Source organism: Saccostrea echinata, unplaced genomic scaffold (assembly GCF_033153115.1).
Source record: "Saccostrea echinata isolate AGI-Se365-2 ecotype Australia unplaced genomic scaffold, CSIRO_AGI_Sech_v1 ptg000056l, whole genome shotgun sequence".
NCBI lineage: Eukaryota > Metazoa > Mollusca > Bivalvia > Ostreida > Ostreidae > Saccostrea > Saccostrea echinata.
The window spans coordinates 13337352-13360230 of NW_026889805.1; the positions used below are offsets into that span (position 1 = coordinate 13337352).

A 22879-nucleotide genomic window follows, 5' to 3' on the forward strand; every position below is an offset into this window, starting at 1 on the left:
TAACAATGCGAACTTTGTATGCTATACCCAAAAACTTGCATTAAGGTATTCAATGTATAATGAAGGGATTTTGAACAATTTTGAATCATCTTAATAGAGTTAAAAATGCATTGCTAGATAACGATGAAAGTGAATTGAACCAAATTCACATGACAGACAACATGCAAGAAGCAAGTCATTTTGCACCTTAAAAGTTTTTGAAGCATTATCTGCCCTTGATGAAAAGAAGAAAATTTTATTTTTTTTCAAAATATCTATGGTGAATGATTCATTTTATTTCAATGTCAATCGACAATAACTCACCTCTCTCTTCATAGGTACTTAACTAATTTTAGTTACCCTTCTTCACTAGTGTCTTCACTAGGAACGAGTACTTTACTAGGTAAGTAAATTTAGTCCCTTGTCTTCACTAGGCACGAGTACTCTACTAGGTAGGTAAATTTAGTCCCTTGTCCTCACAAGGTAGATTACACTGTAGGTAAAACTAGCCCCTTCTTTCACGAGGAATTTTACTGGGTAGGTAAATTTAGTCCCTTTTATTCACTAGGTACTGTACTTGGTAGGTAAATTTATCCTTTGTCTTCAGTCTCTTCACTAGGTACTGTACCAGGTAGTAAGTTTAGTCCCTTGTCTTCACTAGGTACTTTACTGGGTAAGTAAAACTAGCCCCTTGTCTTAACCAGACACTTTGCTAGCTATAGGTAAGTAAATTTAGTCCTTTATCTTCATTAGGTACTTTACTAGGTAGGTAAATTTATCCCTTGTCTTCAGTCTCTTCACTAGATACTTTACTAGGTATATAAATTTAGTCCCTTGTCTTCACTAGGTACTTTAATGGGTAGGTAAATTTAATCCCCCCCCCCTCCCCTCGTCAACAGGTACTTTAGTGGATAGGTAAAATTAGAGCTAGTAAATACATGAAAATAAAGTTCTGCTTCCTCCAATTTAAATTGTTATAAAAAGAATGAAAACATTCTGACAGGTAAAACCCTGCCATATGGTTCTTTTCATAAACTTCAACAATTTTTTTTAATACCCTGTAAACTAAATTGTAAACTTCCTCCATATCTTTAAAACTATTCGACTAAAAACATTGGACCCTAGAACACCGTCTTTTTTTTTTAATTTCCCTTTATATCAAAATAACATATATGATATTGTTCTTCACCCCTCACTGCCATTGTCAATTTCATGTGGAGAGGCCAACAGACTAAATCAAGAATTTAATTTCCTCCTAAATTTGTGTCACACAGCACAGACGACTGAATTTAACACAAGAGGAACGTTTTTGGCAGCTTGACTGTTTACTGTTCCCTACTACACACGTCTAATCTGCACAAAGGCGAATATGATAGGTCAAGCGAACTAGGGTTAAAGTAACGAGAATATGAAGTCAAACGACGTAAAAACAGAAGAAAAAAAAATATAGAATCCACAGCAGTAATGACACCGATACACGATGATAAAAAAGCTCAGAGAATGAAATAGGATAGTGGGAAAATAAATTAAAAAAAATGACTACAGAGATAAACAAATGTGGACCAAGTCAGTGTACTGGTTACATGTAGCTGTCACCTGATCATGTTTAAAGTATGAACACATTTGGACTAAGATACTGTCCCCGTCACATGTATCTATCCGCTGTTCATGTCTGCGGCATGGACAGAATAACAATTAATTCGTTTAATCCAATTGCTTTCTTTCCCTGATAATTGTGAAATTAAAAGTTTAGCTTGAAAAAATGATGTGAAAAATAGATTTAAGATGATATTGGTACTTTTATTAAGGCGAGATATATTGTAGCATTCAATCTGTATTCATCATGCAAGTTATCTATGAAAAAAGAATACTCATTCAATGCTTAATAACGTAATTCATAAAATTAATTGCAATCAAAGGAGGAAGGATTGGTATGTATTCAAAAGCCGTCGCATGTAACCTGACAAAACCTTTCACAAAGATACCACAAACTAACTTCCTTAATTATCTTCCTAATGAAAAGATTTAACCTTAAAAAGTCAGAACTGATAGCTACGACTAAACCACCAAATCACCACTAAAATCTTATTTACAAGAGGTCTCTTTTAAATCACTAATAAACTGCATTAGGTCTGCATCACATCCGCACAAAACTTTACTCTGTTCCCTTGAAAGATTTATATCGTCTGTATAAAAAGACTAAAGAAAGTTCACACCACAGAATACAGAATGAAGAAAAATGAAGATAACGAACGGTGATCGCAAAAAAAGGGGAACAAATCATTCTTCATTCGAAAGAGGTAATTCTTTTTTTATATTCGAAACAACAAAATTGAATTTGATTTACCATACCTATATTGGATTCCTGTATACTACTAAATGAAAAGTCTTACAAAGATACATAGCTGGTTCCAGTACACGTTCTACCAAGACTCTTTCTCCACTCCTCACGAAAATATTATAAAGCGGTGAAGGAGAAACGTCAGGAGTACTGTACATACAACAGCATATTCTAGAAGTGGTGCTAATTAGGTGTGGGTACTTAAAAAACTCCAAGGAAGTTTAAGACAATTTGAAATCACACAATTTTACCAAAATCAATAGGATTAAAACTACGACTTTTCAACAATTAATACAACCATTCCCAAAGAAAAATTAACGACATCATAGAAACTGCTTCCTCAAAAAAAAAAGGAACTCATTATTTAACATACGTTTTTATTGGTCATCTGCAGACTTATTCTCTTAAAAAAACTCTGATTCTATACACAAGTACTCCGAGGTTGATATTAAGAAGTTGCTTGAGTTTTTCATTGACAATATCTTTGTAGTTTTCGGAGACAAGGTCTTCAAACAATCTGTTGAAATTCCCATTGGAATTAAATGTGCCCCGTTACTAGCAGACCTGTTTTTGTATTCATGTGAAGCAGAATTAATTCAAAAACTTCTGCATGAAAAAGAGAGTCTTTTGCTGTGGCTTCATTTAGACATATTGACAAAGTTTAATCAATTAACAATATTCAGATTTATTTTGGTTTATGTCTCCCAGTTGATTCGATATGAAAAAGCATGCTCTAAATACGGTCAATTTTTAAAATGAGGCAAGCTATTAACCAACAAATTGATGAAACAAGGATATCGACAGTCTCGTTTGAAGTCATCATTTCGCAAGTTCTATGGTCGATACAATGACCTTTTCAGCAAATACAATCTGCCATTAGGTCAAATGCTGACTGACTTTTTCCATACTAATTTTTAGGTCATTATTTACACACTGAAATTTCTACGGACGACAGGGGATGCTTACTCCTCCATGGCACCTGATCCTGCCTCTTGATGTTTTTGGAGGTCCGTTGTTGCTCCGTTCCCGATTTGTATTTTTTGGATGGACTATGAGCTTGAATACTGTTCGTTATTTCTATATTTCATTCATTCCTACGTTGATTCACTATATATCCCATTAAAATAAACTTCAGAGTACCGGTACTAGTGTGTCTTTTTCGACTTGCACCTTCACCGCAGCTCATTTAGTAGAGCGCTCGTTTCCTGATAGGAAGATCGTGGGTTCTAGATAGCCTTGTCGCAACAAACCTAAGTAGATATATAAAATAAGTAGCAATTGTTCCTCTGCTAAGCGCTTGGCACCTTGACGTCTTTCGGATGAGATCTTAGAAAAATGAGGTCGCATGTCACAACAGGTGTTTGCTAAAGACCCCTCACTGCTCAATGACCCTGTGTGCCGAGTGAGGGTTTAAATTTCAAGCCCTTCGCCGGTATCTGGTGTCTTCTTAAATGAGTGAAAAAAAATATTGCAAAGGACATAAAACTGCATAATCAATCAATCAGTCGAGTAACAATTTTATCGAAGAAGCTATTTATGTTGTCAAAAAGCCTTATGAGGAATAGTTGTATGAAGTCTTGAAAAATCATGTGATTTGTTGTTGAGTTTGGGGGAGGAGGTGATTTCAAATTTTCTTGAAGTTTTTTTGAGTTTTTGAGAATCCTTATTTGATTTAGACATCTTGAATATATTGCAGCACAGTAAACCTTAAGTTTCTCCTTTTTTACCTATTCCAGGTAAGAAGTATATTAATAAAAGTATGGTATTAGATTATTTAAAGGCAAACTGCGCACCATTTACCGTTCGTTATTGTCACACTTCCGCTCTCTAAAACCGGAAGGGTAGATGGTGCATATTTTCCCTTTTAATACGACGATTAAATACGATTCCTTAATATAGTTCTAAAACTTTTTATCAATTCTGACAAAGTTTTCTTCATATTTATTCCATCGCTTTGCATACTCCTCCAAGACATTCATAAAAATGATGAATTTCTGAAGCCTATTAAAAGACGCGGCTCTCTGAATTTATCTACCTTTCAAATAGATTGCCCTAAGATCGTAACCAATAGTGATGTACCAAGTAGGATTATAGTTGAAAGAACAAGAAAGGAGGGTTTGGTTTTAGATGGTCAATATCTAATTATCGGTAAAGTTTGTTTCCAGACAAATTATTCGGATATTACAATCGGGGATATTTGACTGTATTACATTGCACACACCCGCTCACACACACATTCACCTCCATGCATATAAACTTTATATATATATATATATATATATATATATATATATATATATATATATATATATATATATATATATATATATATATATATATATATATATATATGGGGGTGAAGGTGGAGGGTGTGTGTGTGTGTTTGTGTGTATACAAATATCTGAAGTTGGATGCAATATTGGAATGAAAATTTTTTTTATTGATAAATAATTCGACAAAATGACGTGAAAAAGGAAGCCCTCTCTTCTGTGAATTTGATATAGAAGGGTAAGAGCTCTTCACTCCCATTACACAAGTGTCTCGATCACGAAAATAAAATAAAAAAAACCACCAACTGACATGCTTTGTGAAAGAAAATAAAACCTATGTTTTACAAAGATGGTACAGGGTTCAGACTTTTCTCAAAGAAATACAAACAAATGAAGAAAATATAAAGCATTCCTTTTTAAACGATTTTTTCATCTTTCTATTTAAAGTTTGTCTTTTTAATACTTTGAAAAAAAGCTAAAACTTCAAAGTAAACTGTTTTGACGAAGAGCTTGGTACCGCTTTCTTCTCTCGATGTCGTCCACCGACTTTCTGAATTTTTGTGCAAAGTCCGACAGAACAGAAAAGAGTTCATTCGAAGGAACGCTCGCCGACTCTCCGAAATATTCCTATAGTAAAACAAAATCACCACAATTTGCATTTAAACCGTTTATAGTATCAATAGTTTGAAGACCGTGTTTTACTAAATGAGATTTACCAAATCATTAAGGAATATGCATGTATGTAAATAACATTTTTGAAATACATTTAATTTACATTTAAATTTACTATGTACACACTGGATAATATGATTTTTTACCAAAAGGTGGCGATAAGTAGCCTGGATACGCGTGCTCTCTTTTTCCAATGCATGCATGCTGCTTTCAAAGTCCACTAGTAATAGCTATGAAGAGAAAAATATGACACATTATTTAATATATAGAATTTTGATTACAACTGAATTATGTGAGATTTTGAAACTTGTCTTGAATGTGACTTAAATATAAAATAGTGCACCTGTGCCTTGTGAAGGAATTCAGTCTCCATTTCATTTGGTTTCTTTATTTTAGACTTCAAAGTCTTCAAGTTCTTTTTCAGTTTTGTTAGATCGCTCTTTAACACTACAAATGCAGTATTCAGATGCTATATTATCAGATCTGATCATTGTATAAATCTTTGCTCAAATTAATTCCATCTTTGAGTCGAAATAGCTGAAGTATTCAATGTGTTATATTTTAAAGTGTCATTATTCTAGCATTTTACCGTCTATCTCGACGACTAGGGCCTTGATATTGATATTTTTACATTTGGTTACGCTGTCCATTGTCTGGATCCATTTAATGACTTCCGGATCCTTTTCCTCCAATAGCTCCACAAGAAAATGCGAGAAGGTAAAATCTGTTGTCTTGCCTCTCATGTCCATAAACTATATAAAAAAAATGATGAGTAAAAAAAAAACCGTCATTCATAAACAAATATGCAACGTCGCCCGCGTGGTGCAGTGGTTAGAGCGTTTGCTCTAGTGGAGTAAGGAGCTGATCCTTACGTCGCAGGCACGAATCCCACTGGAGGACGTGGAGACCGGTCCTTCGGATGAGACCGTTTAAACCGAGACCCAGTGTCGCAGTAGGTGCTAGCACGAAAAAGATCCTTCATTGCTCAATGGTCGTAAGTGTACAGGTTTAAATTTGCAGCCCTCCACCTGCAAGTGTTGGCGTCTCATACGAGTAAAAAATTCTCAAAGGGATAAACAAACAAAAAACATAGAGGCAACAATAAAGATTAATTTATTTTAATTATGATACTTCAAGAAATCAGAGCGACTTCTCGAAAACTTTATTGTAATTATTGTTCATTTACGTTTCCTAAACAAAATCAGTTTTCATTCACTTATTGTTCAATTAGGATTAATATATTATCGAAAAGGTTTCCTTGTCGCGAAAATAAATTCTGCAAAAATATACCACTAGTATATGCAGAAAGCAGAAGTTTATGTGCAGTAAATCAATTAATTAATGAAAAGATCATAACTAAATAAAATAAAATGGTTCAGCTTTATCAGAAATGTGCCCCTTTCTTACCATCTTTAGAGAGGTAACAGGAAATCCATGATTTTTGTGGTCATTATTCATGTAGTTACCAATGGCGAGAATGTACTCCATCAACTGGACAAGGTGCGTGTTTGTCTTCAAGTCAGAACATGCCTGAGATAGTTCTTCTATAGACTTTATAAAGGAAAACCAAAAGTTAACTTACTTATCTATTTTGCCTTTAAATATAAAATTATTCATTAATTATATATCTTACTTCATTTGTACATTTCAGCTGGCGTGGAAAGTCCCAAAGCAAGAGGATAAAATCTAGACGAGTGCCAATACATTCTATTTCACATAGTTCACACATAAATCTGTCCACTGGATCCAACGTTGACTTTTTATCAGAATAAAGTTTGAACAATTCGATGTCGTCTGATGTCGGTTGATAACGACGTATCGTGGTCAGTTTTTCCGCTGGAAAGTATTCATCTTCGGTTACCGAATTGAGAACTTCGCGAATATGGCGCGCACCCTCTGCCTTCAGACCGGTAAGAATAATTCCAAGGTTTCTTGCTCTGGTAGCATCTAACAACAATTTCGTTCCGGGAAATGTTTGTTCTGTTAAAAAAATGTTTGAAATAGTTTGTTACGATATTAGATTTCTTTGTGTGAAAAAGGGAGAAAGGTGAGGGAGAGAGAGAGAGAGGGACAGAGTTACCTGATTTTAGTTGTTGTTGGCTATCGTCCACAACAGAAAAGTGATGTAGTATCATTTCAGTATTAATATTACTTTTGCGGTCGTTGGCATGTTTCCAAAAAGATGATTTTACCTTCAATGATAAGTTCTATGATTTATTATATATTTTACAAAATCCTTATGGTTCCGAAGGATAAATCGTTTTCTATTTACATTGTATCTTGGCATCACGCATCTCCATTATTTGTCTCATACAATGAAATTTACAAATTTTAAGACTTGCCTGCGATTTGCTAAGCTTCGACCAGTGCAATGTTCTTAGTTTCGTTGGTCTCTTTGTCGTAGGTGCTGGTGGAGGCGGTGGTGCGTGTGGGATAGATGGAGGGGGTGGTGGTACTGGAATATGAGAAGGTTGTTGTGGAGGTAAGGAATCATTCTCTGATGGAGGGGGCCACTGAGGGAGTGGATGCACTGGTATGCTGAAGCGTTGGTCACCTGTTTCTGTTGACACGAGATCCCTGTTGTCAACAGAGGTAGCCTCATTGTCCTCATTACATACAGGTATCGACTCGTCTTTATCAACAGACATTTCTTCACTGTTAACCAAAGACTCCTGGTTATTGGTCTCAGCAGTCTCAAGTTTAGTATCAAATAAAGGATCACTGTTGTCAACAGATGAAGAATCGGTGTTGGTAATTGGTGTCTGTTCTTTGTTGACAATGGACGTAGACTCGTTGGTTTCAACAGATTTCGGTTCATTGTTTACAACTGACGTTTGCTCATCACGGTCCAGAGATACTTGCTTACTGTTGGCAGAAGACAAGATAGCAGATGATTCTAGTTCACTCGCAAGAGAAAAATCGGATAATGAAGATATAATGAACTGTGAGAAAGACAAACGATCCTTAGGAGACTCGGACGCGGATGTATCAGCAGACTCTTCTTGCTCTACTTCTGAGGATATTGCTGATTTTTCCGCTGATGACTGAGACAAGTCAGAGGAAAATGATGATGTTGATTGGCGATCTTTGGGTGGAGTAAGCTGGGTAGGAGGTAAATCAGCACCTGTTTTCTGTGGTTCTATATTGTCTGATGCAGACGATCTAGACAAGTCTGAAGTTCCTGATGACGTCGATTGACGGTCTTTTGAAGAAGGGGGAGGCGGAGGTTGAGAAGGGGGTCTAATTAAAGATTTCTTACGTGGCTTTCGTTCTTGGTTTTTGTCTTCATTATGTGATTCTGTAACCACCTTGGATGGAGGTTGTAAAGGAATAGGTGACATGGGTGGAGGGGGAGGTGGTGGAAGAACTTCACGCTGTTTAAGGGAATCTCTTCTTGGATGTTGCTTCCTTTTCAATGACTGTGCATACACTGGAGATTCTTTCAGTTCCTTCTCATCACTGCTTACATCAGAACGATTCCCACTGTCTGCGTCCTGTGATATTTTTCTCACTTCTGAGTAAAGCGCTGTTTCTGGGTAATCATCTTTTATTTCTTGTGCAGTTTTTAACTCTGGTAAATATATGTATGTAAATACACTATTTGAAACTGGAACTGATATTGCTTCAAAGTATACAAATACTCATTATTTTGAATAGTTTCTTGTATGAATATACATATATACATGTATATTTAATACCTGAAGGTTTTGTTTCTTCTGTTATGTCTTCATATGTAGGACACGCTGCCTCAGTCTCATCAGACCCTTTCTGTGGGTTGCGGAGTCCTTCCTCTGGATAAGCATAATCCCCTTCTGGGCAGACCATCTCCTCGTGGCCCTCACTTAAATTATCTTCTGATGAGGAGTAACGAATGTCTTTCACGACGTCGTATAAATCGTTCACAATAGGTACATTTTCTGATTCTGTTACATCTTGATTGGCTGTAACCTGCTCGTTTCTCTCTTGTTCACTCTCCTCAGTTATTATAGACTTTACAGCGACCAAAGGTTGCTTCTCAGAATTCTTTTTAGGTCTGTCTTTGGTGACACATTTCAAGATTTCTGTTTTAGGGACTGTAGAAAGCCTCGCTTCTTCCTCAGTTTGGGTTTCAGATTCTGTACTAGAACAAAAAAATGGCACAACTTACAGGTACATGTATGTGTACGTTTTGATATTCCATGCAATGACACTAAATTCATTTTATTGAATTATTGTCTGCTTACTGGATTTCTGTACTTTTTACTCCTTCTTCCTAAAATATAAAATGAATCAAAATCTGAAGAACAGGAAAAATTTTTACACAGAAAATGAAATTAATTAAATATCATCCCGCGTATATGCTCTAGTTACTATTCAAGATGTCTTACCGCATAAACTTGGTCATACAGTGAGTCGTCTGATTGGCTTAATGAACCTACACTTAATATAAACTTATTGTTTGGTTGATGTGTTGGTTCTAGACCAGAGAACTCAAAATCTATCACTGTTCGTCTCTTCTCCTGACATGCTGTTGTAAAGGCCTACAAATAAGTACATGTATAGACCTTATGTGATGCAATAGTACTGATGTGTATTGAAGAAGCTTAAGAAGACCATGCCTACAACTTGCATATATATATATATTGGTATACATTGGGATTTTTTCTCGAGTTGTGATTGGAGTTGATTGATATCGTTCGACCAATCAGCAATTGCTTTTTGTAAATGACGATATTTGGATCTATCGTGACTCTTTAGTCTCATGAATGAAAAACAAGAGATCCGTAAGATAACATGTCATTCTATAAATAGCTATGGTGTCATCCAATCTTAAGTTGATGTGCAAATAATTTGACCAGAAATCAATATTGCAGATGTAGATTTGCACCCTAAATAACAAATTAACATCGCTCGATAACTTCTTGTTAATTATTCTCTATTGTTTAAAACACTTTTCATTTTTTTTTTATTTCTGTCGATGACGCAGTTTGTGCGTATGTTGTAAGATTATGTGACCTTGCCTAAACGACCTTGGTTAAAAAATGACACATCCTATGGTCATATGTAATCTTATAGTGAGTTATGGACCTCCAATGTTTCTCCATCAGAAAATTGTCTACCTAACCTGGTAGGAATTTTACACCTTTTCCCGGTGACCCTTGAATTTGTTGACATGGGGTCAAGGTTGTGACATATTTCAACTCACAAATAATCTTTGTTTGAACCTCTAATACTTATCTGTTAGAAAATAATGAACTGGGTACAAATTTTATACTTCTGTCAGTGCCCTTGAACTTCCCGGAAAAGCATTGGGTAAAGACTAGGAAACCTTTTCAGGATATAAGTAATATTTTTGTGAAGTATGTACTTCCAATGTTTTCCATATTAGAAAGATATAGACTGAATACGACTTTGAAATTTTTTCCACTATCCTTGAACTTGCAAAAATGATCTTAAGTCAGATCAACACACTCTCTTTAGTCATAAGCAATCTTTGTGTCAAGTATAAATTTCCAATAAGACTCCATTTGAGAGCTATAGACCAGAGAAAAAAATAATGCATTTTTTCTGCAAGTGACTTTATAATTTATGAATTGATTTTGGGGCAAGAATACTACATCCCTACAGGTCACACGCATATTTGTGATAAATATGAACATCTAATGTTCTCCATTGCAATATATAGTCAAGACAGGAATTACATATTTTTTAAGGATATCCGATTCTCAGCCAGAAAGGATAACTCTTAAATTTATTATTTTATTTAAAAAGTCTCAAAATAAACCTTGAAATTGAGATCTTTCATGCAACAATTTTCATTTTATGCATCTCAATATGTTAAATGGTTCTTTGAGGTCTTAGAACGGACTTGTAAAAAGTTGATATGTACCCCATAAAAGATTAAAAAATTAGAGAAATCGAATTTCCTTTAATCTAGTATTAGATACCAATGCTTATTAGCATGATATGAAATTAGACGCAATATTTGATGTCTATTAATGATAGCACAAGCTTTTTACAGTATGTATCATATAACAATTGAAGTAAAGAGAAAAACTAAAATAATGTATAAGCATAAAAAAGATCCAATTTTCGTGAAATACCCGGATACCTACATTTTTTATCCTAAATTATATTTGTTGATCAATTTTTCAATTAGAAAATGCATAGCTGGTGTTCTTATATGCTTATCACCTGCATATGGGGTTAATGTCTCTCAGTTGATTCGATACGCAAGAGCATGCTCTACGTATGAACAATTTCTAAAACGAGGTAAAATCATTGACAAACAAGTTGATGAAACAGGAATATCAGCAGTCTCGTTTAAAGTCATCATTTCGTAAGTTCTATGGTCGATACAATGACCTTGTCAGCAAATACAATTTATCACTGAGTCAAATGCTGACTGACGTTTTTTATACTAATTGTTAGGCCGTCATTTTCACACTGAAATGTCGACAGATTTTTCCGTTATTTCCCGATCATGACAAGGAGCACACGGGGTGTGACCGGTCGGCAGGAGATGCTCACTCCTCCATGGCACTTGATCCCACCTCTGATGTTTTGGAGGTCCGTGTTTGCTCTGCTCCTATTTTGTATTGTTAAATGGACTTTTGAGCTTGAATACTGTTCTTTATCTCCACATATTTCATTCCACTGTTTCTAACGTGCGTTATTCAAGCATTGAGAGAAGTGGGATCTCACTGAACATCAAAAACGAACATAACGTCAAATGTATCAGTTTGGAAGTTCCCACTTTATTTTCAGTCCAATAATCGAAAAAAATCAAATGTTATGTTCACGTGGAAGGTCAGGTGCATTTGAAAAATAACTTTTTATGATTTATAGAATTTTAATTTAGCCAATCAGAGAGCTAGAAATCATTCATTCATATACAAGTACAATTATTGCTGTTTGATGTCAATACGATAATAAAGCGACCTGAGGAGTAAAATATTCACCAAGCCCGAAAGGCCGGGTGAATATTGTACTCAGAGGGTGGCTAAATCATCGTATTCGTTAAAAAACAGCAATAATTGTTTTATTATATGATGCAATGATTAAATGATACAGACTCCTAGCCGAACGCAGTAAGAGAAGCCGGTTTTAAATAAACACAACCAGTTGGTATTAATTTTGAATTTCTTGATCTTTTTTAGTAGAAAAACATATTATGTTTACCTGGAAGTCGGATGCAGGTGAAAAAAACATAACTAATTGCTATAATTTAGAAGTTTTCGATCTAGTCTGTGTTGTTTTTTTTGTGTGTGTGTGTAATTTGTTTGTTTGTTTTATTGCTGTTGTTGTAAGATATGCCATACCAGTACACAAAGGTTATCGGAAATCAGGAATTAGTTTACTCTTTGAATTTCCTCATTCTTGCAATTTTCATTGTTCAAAATTTTGCTTCCCAAACTACATAACACCAGTTAGCCGATCCAGCAATTGTAAATGTCCAGCGCAATGAAATCTCTGACTGGTTAATCCTCTGTGTTTATCAAGTAAAAAGCATAACAAATGTGATGAAAATCCACTAGACAGGAAGTCAGGGAAATTCTCATAAATCACTCTCATAAATGCCACGAATCAAAATCAGTGCCGCTTTGAACTAGGTCTATTTTTTATTCCCTAACTATAATATTTGAAATAAAGTGTCAAAAGAAGGGCCAGACTTGGGCATTATCGTAACCTTTTCTTTCCTATTGCTTGCCACCACCCACACCCTTAGTCAAGTCATCATTAGAATTTTACCTTTAACTTCTTGTCGTTTACTTATTATCCTTTTTTAAAAATTAAAATAAGTACATGTATGACTACATGTATTTATAGATATGTACTTATTTTAATTTGAAAAAAAAAATGATATCAGTCGACGACATTGGCATACAACAAATCCTTCAGGAATATTTAAAAGAAATGTGGCGAGAAATGCTGAAACTGGTTTATAATTGAATGAAATGGTATGAAAAGGATTGAATATTTCCCCCACTATTTCAAAAACAATATTTTCTAAAAAGAAATAATGAAAGATATATTACACGGATCCATTCGTTCCTTTCTGTCTGTGAACTGGGTGCATTGGAAGAAGTTAATCGGAAACTGTAAATGAAGCAAGAAATATTAAAGATTTCCATTCAGTTTACTTTTATAAAAAAGTAAAACTTTTGCTTGTGTAAATAATGCATTTACACGGTGATAAAAAATTACTGTTATTTGTGGCAATTATAATTGAACTCTGCAATTTTTACTTCATATTATTTTGCTTTATAACCATAGAAAACATTGTATACATATATATCAAATATAGATATTTTTATAGTATATTTATCATGGTGATACTAGACCATTTGAATGGCGGGAGATAAAAAATGAAATAAGACAAATTCATACATATAAATTATGTCTCGTGTTTTGATATTCTTACCATAATTTTTCTTCAACTATTTGTGTTGACCATTACATTTTTTTAAACATTGACATCAATAGACATATAAGAATAGAAGTATTTTGGATAAACAAGAGGCCCATGGGCCACATCGCTCACCTGAGTAACTTTGGCCATGCTGTTCTTCACCAGATTCCCCCCCCCTTATAATACCTATTGTGGCCCCGCCCTACCCCCGGGGGTCATGATTTCAATAAATTAGAATCTACACTACCCAAGGATGCTTCCACATAAGTTTCAGCTTTTCTGGCCCTGTGGTTCTTGAGAAGAAGATTTTTAAAGATTTTTCCTATATATTTCAATGTAAAACTTGGATTCCCTATTGTGGCCCCGCCCTACCCCCGGGGGTCATGATTTTAACAATTTAAAATCTACACTATCCAAGGATGCTTCCACATAAGTTTCAGCTTTTCTGGCCCAGTGGTTCTTGAGAAGAAGATTTTTAAAGATTTTTCCTATATATTTCAATGTAAAACTTGGATTCCCTATTGTGGCCCCGCCCTACCCCCGGGGGTCATGATTTTAACAATTTAGAATCTACACTATCCAAGGATGCTTCCACATAAGTATCAGCTTTTCTGGCCCAGTGGTTCTTGAGAAGAAGATTTTTAAAGATTTTTCCTATATATTTCAATGTAAAACTTGGATTCCCTATTGTGGCCCCGCCCTACCCCCGGGGGTCATGATTTTAACTATTTAAAATCTACACTACCCCAGAATGCTTCCACATAAGTATCAGCTTTTCTGGCAAAGTGGTTCTTGAGAAAAAGATTTTTAAAGATTTTTCCTATATATTTCAATGTAAAACTTGGATTCCCTATTGTGGCCCCGCCCTACCCCCGGGGATCATGATTTTAACAATTTAGAATTTACACTACCCAAGGATGCTTTCATATAAGTTTCAGCTTTTCTGGCCCAGTGGTTCTTGAGAAGAAGATTTTTAAAGATTTTTCCTATATATTTCAATGTAAAACTTGGATTCCCTATTGTGGCCCCGCCCTACCCCCGGGGGTCATGATTTTAACAATTTAGAATTTACACTACCCAAGGATGCTTTCATATAAGTTTCAGCTTTTCTGGCCCAGTGGTTCTTGAGAAGAAGATTTTTAAAGATTTTTCCTATATATTTCAATGTAAAACTTGGATTCCCTATTGTGGCCCCGCCCTACCCCCGGGGGTCATGATTTTAACAATTTAAAATCTACACTACCCCAGAATGCTTCCACATAAGTTTCAGCTTTTCTGGCCCAGTGGTTCTTGAGAAGAAGATTTTTAAAGATTTTTCCTATATATTTCAATGTAAAACTTGGATTCCCTATTGTGGCCCCGCCCTACCCCCGGGGGTCATGATTTTAACAATTTAGAATCTACACTATCCAAGAATGCTTCCACATAAGTTTCAGCTTTTCTGGCCCAGTGGTTCTTGAGAAGAAGATTTTTAAAGATTTTTCCTCTATTTGTCAATGTAAAACTTGGATTCCCTATTGTGGCCCCGCCCTACCCCCGGGGGTCATGATTTTAACAATTTAAAATCTACACTACCCCAGAATGCTTCCACATAAGTATCAGCTTTTCTGGCCCAGTGGTTCTTGAGAAAAAGATTTTTAAAGATTTTTCCTATATATTTCAATGTAAAACTTGGATTCCCTATTGTGGCCCCGCCCTACCCCCGGGGGTCATGATTTTAACAATTTAGAATCTACACTACCCAAGGATGCTTTCATATAAGTTTCAGCTTTTCTGGCCCAATGGTTCTTGAGAAGAAGATTTTTAAAGATTTTTCCTATATATTTTAATGTAAAACTTGGATTCCCTATTTTCCCCCGCCCTACCCCCGGAGGTCATGATTTTAACTATTTAAAATCTACACTATCCAAGGATGCTTCCACATAAGTTTCAGCTTTTCTGGCCCAGTGGTTCTTGAGAAGAAGATTTTTAAAGATTTTTCCTATATATTTCAATGTAAAACTTGGATTCCCTATTGTGGCCCCGCCCTACCCCCGGGGGTCATGATTTTAACAATTTAGAATCTACACTATCCAAGGATGCTTCCACATAAGTTTCAGCTTTTCTGGCCCAGTGGTTCTTGAGTAGAAGATTTTTTAATGACCCCACCCTATTTTTGTCTTTTCTTGATTATCTCCCCTTGTAAGGGGACTTGGCCCTTTATTTTAACAATTTAAACTCCCCTTTACCCAGGGATACTTTGTACCAAGTTTGGTTAAAATTGGCCCAGTGGTTCTTGAGAAGAAGTTGAAAATGTGAAAAGTTTACAGACGGACGGACGGACGACGGACAACGGGTGATCAGAAAAGCTCACTTGAGCTTTCAGCTCAGGTGAGCTAAAAATCACAGAGCTCAAACTTTATTATATTGATTCTTACTAGTACGTCCTTTTGGGGAAGATGACATTAAACCCGGAGTTGCCCACACTCTTCACGTGGTACTGGTTTGGTTTCAATGGAACGACATTTAAAGCAGACTGAAAAATTCCAACAAAAAAAAATAATAATACATTTCCATACCATGATTAGATATCAAATGATGAGAAAGGGCTATTCAAGAATTCATGCATTATTTAATTTATTTTATGGCCATTTCATTAGTCAATGAATTTTTAAAATCTAGAAAATCATTCTTCATCACCAGAAAGTTTCTATGTATCACTGAACTACCCACATTACCTCATCTTTTTGCCTGACTTGTTATCAAAACACATTTATATATTCATCACTTCTACCCGTTCGTCAGTTTTATTTCACTACATATGTATCTATTGAATTCAATGTACCTGTCTGCAGTTTTACAGAAATATCTGTACCTTTTCGCGAGTTTTATTCATCTACATTTAATCCCCCCCCCCCCCCAGTTCTTTTGAACTCTTCATCCCGTCGGATGAGAACCCTATTGCAATATATTTTTTACTGTTACTGTAAACATTACCCATAATGAATTTTAAACCAATGTTAAAAGTTACGTTATTTTCCACATCAAATGAATTTCATGCAATATCTTCAAAATCTTTGCTTGATAGTCTTTAATTAAACTATATATATATATATATATATATATATATATATATATATATATATATATATATATATATATATATATATATATATATATATATATTTTAGGAATGACACTAATTCTTGGCCAAATTATTCGAGGATAACCTGGTTTGGGTCAGTTTACGCTTTATAATCCCTTATCAAATTATCTGAACAATCTCTATTAATAGATTGGTCAAATCATGACAAGGAGCACACGGCGGGTGTGACCGGTTGGCAGGGGATGCTTACTCCTCCATGGCACCTGATCCCACCTCTGTTTTCAAATGTCCGTGTTGGCTCTGCCCATACTTTGTAAATGGACTTTTTTGAGATTGATCACTGTTCGTTATCTTCACTTTTCATGGTAAGCAAATGGTTACTTTTTATTTTCAGATTTAAAGGTCAAAGGACTTGGATCACATGGTTAATTTTCTGCTATAATCGTTAAAATAATTCCTGATTAGTATACTGCCGAGTCCTTGATACTCATCAAACTTAAAGTAGGTTAGCTATAATAAACAAGGAATATTGCTAGGAAATGGTTTCCAATATACATCTTGGGAACACTTTGATTAAATGACAAAGGTTGGGCATGATAATCAGATGACTGTCTATTTCCTGGTCAAAGGTCAACTAGTTTTTACTTATCCACTTCACATGTTTCTGATCTGTATTTTGAGAACCCTTTGCTCTACAGCTTCATATAAATTAGCAATGATTTAAGTAGGTAATTTTCCCTGTTTAAAGGAAGGAGTAAATGAATATAAACTGTATCATAGGTTTCCTTTTGAATAACATGTACCTGTTCGTCAGTTTTAAAATAGGAAAACATCCCTGGAGTCACCTTCACTTTTCTCCTAAAATAATCAGTTTTCTTTATTTATCATTTCTACATCATATATTCATTATTTACATATTTATTATTTACTTTGCATGTTTAATATTTATTTTACAAATCATATTTACTTTACATATTTAATGTGCAGTTTACTAGCATATACAGGCTTTTTTTTAAAATATGTATTTTACGTCAGTATTTCATATTTACTTAAAATGAAGGAAGACTTCCTATGAAAATAAACAGAAGCACTTGTAAGATCATTATCATTTTGGACCCAGTTTTGTGAGAGCTCACTAACTTTGCCCACAGCTGAATGGTGGCGTTGCCCTTCTTCTCCAACACCCCCTCCTTAATTACGGAAGTCGTTCTGGTCCGGACCACATCGTCTGTAAATCCCCCTGAACTCCCTGTGAATGGTAAGGTACCATAACAATTGAAGATGGTAATCTCTGAATGTAAAGTTGATATTATACTAAATAGTCTAACTTTTGAATCTCAGCCTACCTCTTAATTCTCGTTTGACTAAATCTGCAGCATTGCACTGCACGATGCTTAACAGGCGACATATTGCTGTCTTTTCCTCGAGATTTTCGGCCGTGAGTTCAATCTGCTTCCCGCCAACTTTTATACAGAACAGTACTCCTTCCTTAAAGGAAGAGATGAGGACAATAAAAGTAAAAAAATATATGCAATCATGACTTATATAAGGAAATTATTCGTTATAGTCACGGCTTGTACTTTTCTTGTAAAGGAAATACATAATTATGTTCCCCAAACGAAGTTTGGGAACATATTGTTTTTACTCTGTTTCTTATTATTATTATTATTATTATTATTATTATTCTTTTTTTCTACTTTCTTCTCCGGTACTTTTTTGTCCGGGAGTGTTCTCATAGAACCACTCATCCGATTGACATGAAACCTTTTTAGGGTTAATAGGCATGTTGTGTAGGTGTGTGGAACAAAGGTCATTTTGCGCGCACATGCATGCACGTGCGCGCGCGTGCAATGAGTGAAATGACTGATATACTTGATGAAGCCGTAACTTTTATATTTCTTGATCAATTGCTTTGAAACTCAAAATATAAAGATATATTAGTAGTCTAGATAAGACAACATGGTCAAATTAGCGTGAACTCACGCGCATGCATGTGCGCTTTTCTCTGATTGGCTGATACAAAAATCTCAATAATTTCCTTGTTTTTTGACAAAATACTTTGAAATTTAGAATATAAGTATATATTATAAGGTGCTACAACATGTTATATAGGAAATTTCTTGAAAACACACGCATGCAGGTGTGCTGCAAACTGATTGGTTGAAACTTTAAATGTCTTTAACTCCCTTGGTTTTTAACAAAACAGGATGAAATTTAAGACATGGATAGGCACATAGAGCTCCTACATTATGATACTATCAAAATTGAATGCAAGGCCATGCATGCGCGTATGCTGAATTTTGATTGGCTAATACTTAAAGGGTTACATCTCTCTTATTTTTCAATTAAATTCTTTAATATTTAAAACAAATGTATGTATTGTGAAACACTATAAGATAATTAATGTAAAAAATGTAGCTATTAGATTGGCTCATACCCATATGGCTATATCGGAGTAGTTTTCCAATGAAATACCCTTAAAAATAAAGTGTCCATCTATATTACAAAAGTATTGTCTAATTTATTGAAGCTTGTAGGGAATGGGGCATCACAAGGGATTGGGGAGCCGTTTGGGGAACATCTGTAACGGTTCCCGTTACAATTAGCACTAGTTATTAATATCATACACATCTGACTAAACGCCTTTTGCATAACACATATGAGACAGATGTAATATTTGTGACCCAAATATCTGGTTAAATATCTTCGTGGATTTCACTCATTGAATATTTTTTCATGAAAGTGATGAAGTAAAATAAAGTGAATGCCTATAAAAAAAAACAGTGTAAAATATTGATAGTGATACATAAAACATGGGATAAAAAGAATCCCCCATGATTTGTAGCTGGATATGATTTTTATCCAACTCGTTGTGTGTTTTTATCCCCTCGCCAAGGCTTGAGAATAAAAAAAACACACAACTCATTGCATAAAAATCGTATCCAACTACAAATCATGGGAGATCATATATTTCTTTACTTTTGAAACATTCACCACGATGACCTTGGATGGTATAGCTCATGACCAGGCTCCGGGGCCATAAAACTTAGATGATCTCACTTTTGATCTCAGTCTCACTTTTCCCTTATACATTCCTTTAGTAAAAGTGAGATTGAGATCAAAAGTGAGCTCATCTAAGTTTTATGGCCCCGGAGCCTGGGGTGTGAAATGACATTGAACTAAGGTCATCGGAACGGTATTTATCAGAGTGTGTGCTACAACTCTCAGTATAGGTCATTTGGACAATGCCCCTTGAATTTGCTGGCACGTATGTCTTTCACAAGACCCCCCCCCCCAAAAAAAAAAAAAAAAAACCCTACCCATATTAAAAACACTTTGCTTTAAGGCATGACTAATCATTTATATACTTTACCTCGGAGTCGTATGAGAGATCGTCGAAGTCACATTTGTATTGTATAGCCCCTCTCTTGATAAGACTGACTTTGTTTGTCTTGAAGTCAATCTACAAGAAATCAATTTTTAATATACATGTACATAAATAACTAAAAGTATGTAAACACTTTCTTCCTTGTGTCTTTCTCTGTTTTAAATTCAAGGTTATGTATTTTAATGTGCTATTTTTACTAAGAATTTATTTTGGCGGTTTTGGAAAGTAGACCTGGCTCCGGGGCCATAAAACTTAGATGAGCTCACTTTTGATCTCAATCTCACTTTTACTAAAGGAATGTATAAGGGAAAAGTGAGGCTGAGATCAAAAGTGAGATCATCTAAGTTTTATGGCCCCGGAGCCTGAACTAGGAAAATAACCCCGACTAATATTTCATATGCATTCAGCTTTACATTATAATAATTATATAGTATTAATTATAAAATAATATAATACATGCATGCTATTATGTATCGTAGATAATAAAAATCTTTTATCCGCATCAACAGCGTTCAATTAAAAACAAAGAAATCATACTTTGATAGTCTTTGACCTACACGTTGTACATATAAAAGTGTTTGTGTTTCGTTGAATTTTTTGACTATTTAGACACAATCTTACTACTTCGCTCAAGGAAAATGCATCGTATAAAATAATAATAACCGTAATGATAAGAAATTATTTTCTTAATAAGTCATGAATAGAATCAAGTCTAAGATGGCATAGACTGGAATTATTAAATGAACATAGAATTGAACATTCATGAGATCTTACGGGATGGTGTATATATCTGGCCCGTAGCAGCTGTTTTCAAAGGGGGAGGGGGGGGGGCTCCGAAAAAAGAAGTAAACTGGTAAACTGACAAAACTCTAAAATCCTTCTTCATGTAGGAGTGTAGGAGGAGAGGGGGGCTTTCTCCATCTTTTCGGTACATTTTTTTCTTTAAATGCTGGAACATACAGCAGCAAAAAGTGGGGTGGGGTGTGGGGGAGCATTCAAATCAAAATTTACATATTAAAACCATAGCAAAAGACTATTCTCAGGAAAAGGGAACCCCCATCCACCCTCGTATACTACGAGCCTGTATATAATTAAAAAAAAACAATGAAAAAATTCATGACTTATCTGATCAAGGTACAATTAAACATACTTATGTATTATGCAATTTTTAAGATACTTGATCTGAAATGATTTAGCCAATAACCTTTTCAAATTAATGACACATCTTGCAATGGTTGTATTTGCATTACTCAAACGTATCGACAATTACTAGTATTTGTAAATGCCAATTTCCATGGAGTAAAATTCATTTTCCTTTTACACCAGACAATGATATTCAGGACACATTTGTGACACTTTTTTTTCTATCAGATCATGATATACAAGTATTACAGTAAATCCAAAGCTTTACTAAAAACAAGGAAGTTACTACAGCTTCTAATATTCTACTTCGGTCCCTAGATTTTAATCATTCCACTGATTATTTAGCAAAAACACAAACACGAGCACCTGTTACAATTCAGGAAAAAGGCACATTTCCTCCCTATCTTATTGTATCCAAAAGACCTACTAATTAATTTTAGGCATGCTTCAAATATAAGGTCAGTACTGAAATACATGTTATTGAAATCAAAATTTACTGTCACTTAATTTCTTTAAAGATCATGCATTTACATGGTCAGTGCAGTTATGAAAAATCCCGTTTTGTTTTTATTGTGTCAAAAGGTGAAAATAAGCATATCATCTCAATATACCTTCTGAGGTGTACGTGTTTTTTACTTTAAAAATAACTTAGTAAATTACAATATATTAATTTTTCAAACATTTTATCAAATTTGCTACACAAGGAAGCAAACTCACCTGTAATATCACCTTCTTTCCGGAATTTTTAAAGACACCAAAATTGTGGACAGTTCCAACGACATGATAGTCAAAGGACTCCATCTGAAAAGACTGCTATAGGTAGAATGCTGAATGTACATTATACTTATACCTGTACCCTCAAGTTCACCAAGCCATAACAACAATTAGTCAGTCGAACTGACACATATAAATATGATACTACCTATATCTATCGTGTTAAAGTTTATCGCATTCTGTTACACTGATTATTTACATAGTTAATGACTTCTAGTATATACAAATAATACTTTCTAATGCAGGCATTCCCATGAAAGTCCCTTTTGGTTTAAAAAGTACATAACATCTACTTACCATTCAATGGAGGCACATGTACAACAAGATAAATGGATCCTTAGAAACTTGCTTGGGTACTTTTTAGACATACACACAAGAAATGGTAAATACCTTCCATTTGCTAGTAGGACTAGTTGCTTTACATATCCATTCATTCTACAGGAAATGTTTTTGTGAAATATTTTTATTAAAATTTCCTTGTCTTATTGCATTAGTACACAACGACCGGGAAGTTTGTATCAATCATATTAAAATCATGCTTTGAAATAGACACCAGTTTTACTTTGTTATCCGATCGTTTAAGATTATGAAGGGAGACAACCATCTGCTCATCAAACTGGGATTTTTCTGTAATTTTGACTATTTTGAAACAGAAAATAGAGATTAAGATGGAATTCATACAAACTGAAAACTAGCTGCAGGTCTGTAGCTCACGGGTCTTAAAAATTGGAATGAACGAGCATTTTTAAACCGAGACAGGCTTCTGACAAATAATTTGATGTTACAGGGATTTCAACAACCTCGTTTTTATTAAGTCAGCATTTCGAAAATTCTA

At 34.8% G+C, this 22879-nt stretch overlaps 1 protein-coding gene across 1 annotated transcript; it reads right to left on the reverse strand.

The window, feature by feature from the left end:
* Positions 1 to 4687: 4687 nt before the first annotated feature.
* On the reverse strand, positions 4688 to 22367 carry LOC133173861 (uncharacterized). Its single transcript, XM_061308933.1, has 19 exons — positions 22342 to 22367; positions 21988 to 22071; positions 20113 to 20202; positions 18086 to 18227; positions 17880 to 17988; positions 17543 to 17597; positions 16072 to 16169; positions 13281 to 13341; positions 9630 to 9782; positions 9486 to 9514; positions 8961 to 9382; positions 7605 to 8833; positions 7343 to 7454; positions 6896 to 7242; positions 6670 to 6813; positions 5852 to 6014; positions 5606 to 5709; positions 5409 to 5492; positions 4688 to 5217 (listed from the first exon to the last, which is right to left on the reverse strand). Exons 1-19 carry the CDS (start codon positions 22342 to 22344, stop codon positions 5074 to 5076), a joined length of 3573 nt encoding a protein of 1190 aa, XP_061164917.1. The 5' UTR covers positions 22345 to 22367; the 3' UTR covers positions 4688 to 5073.
* Between the last annotated feature and the right edge of the window lie 512 nt (positions 22368 to 22879).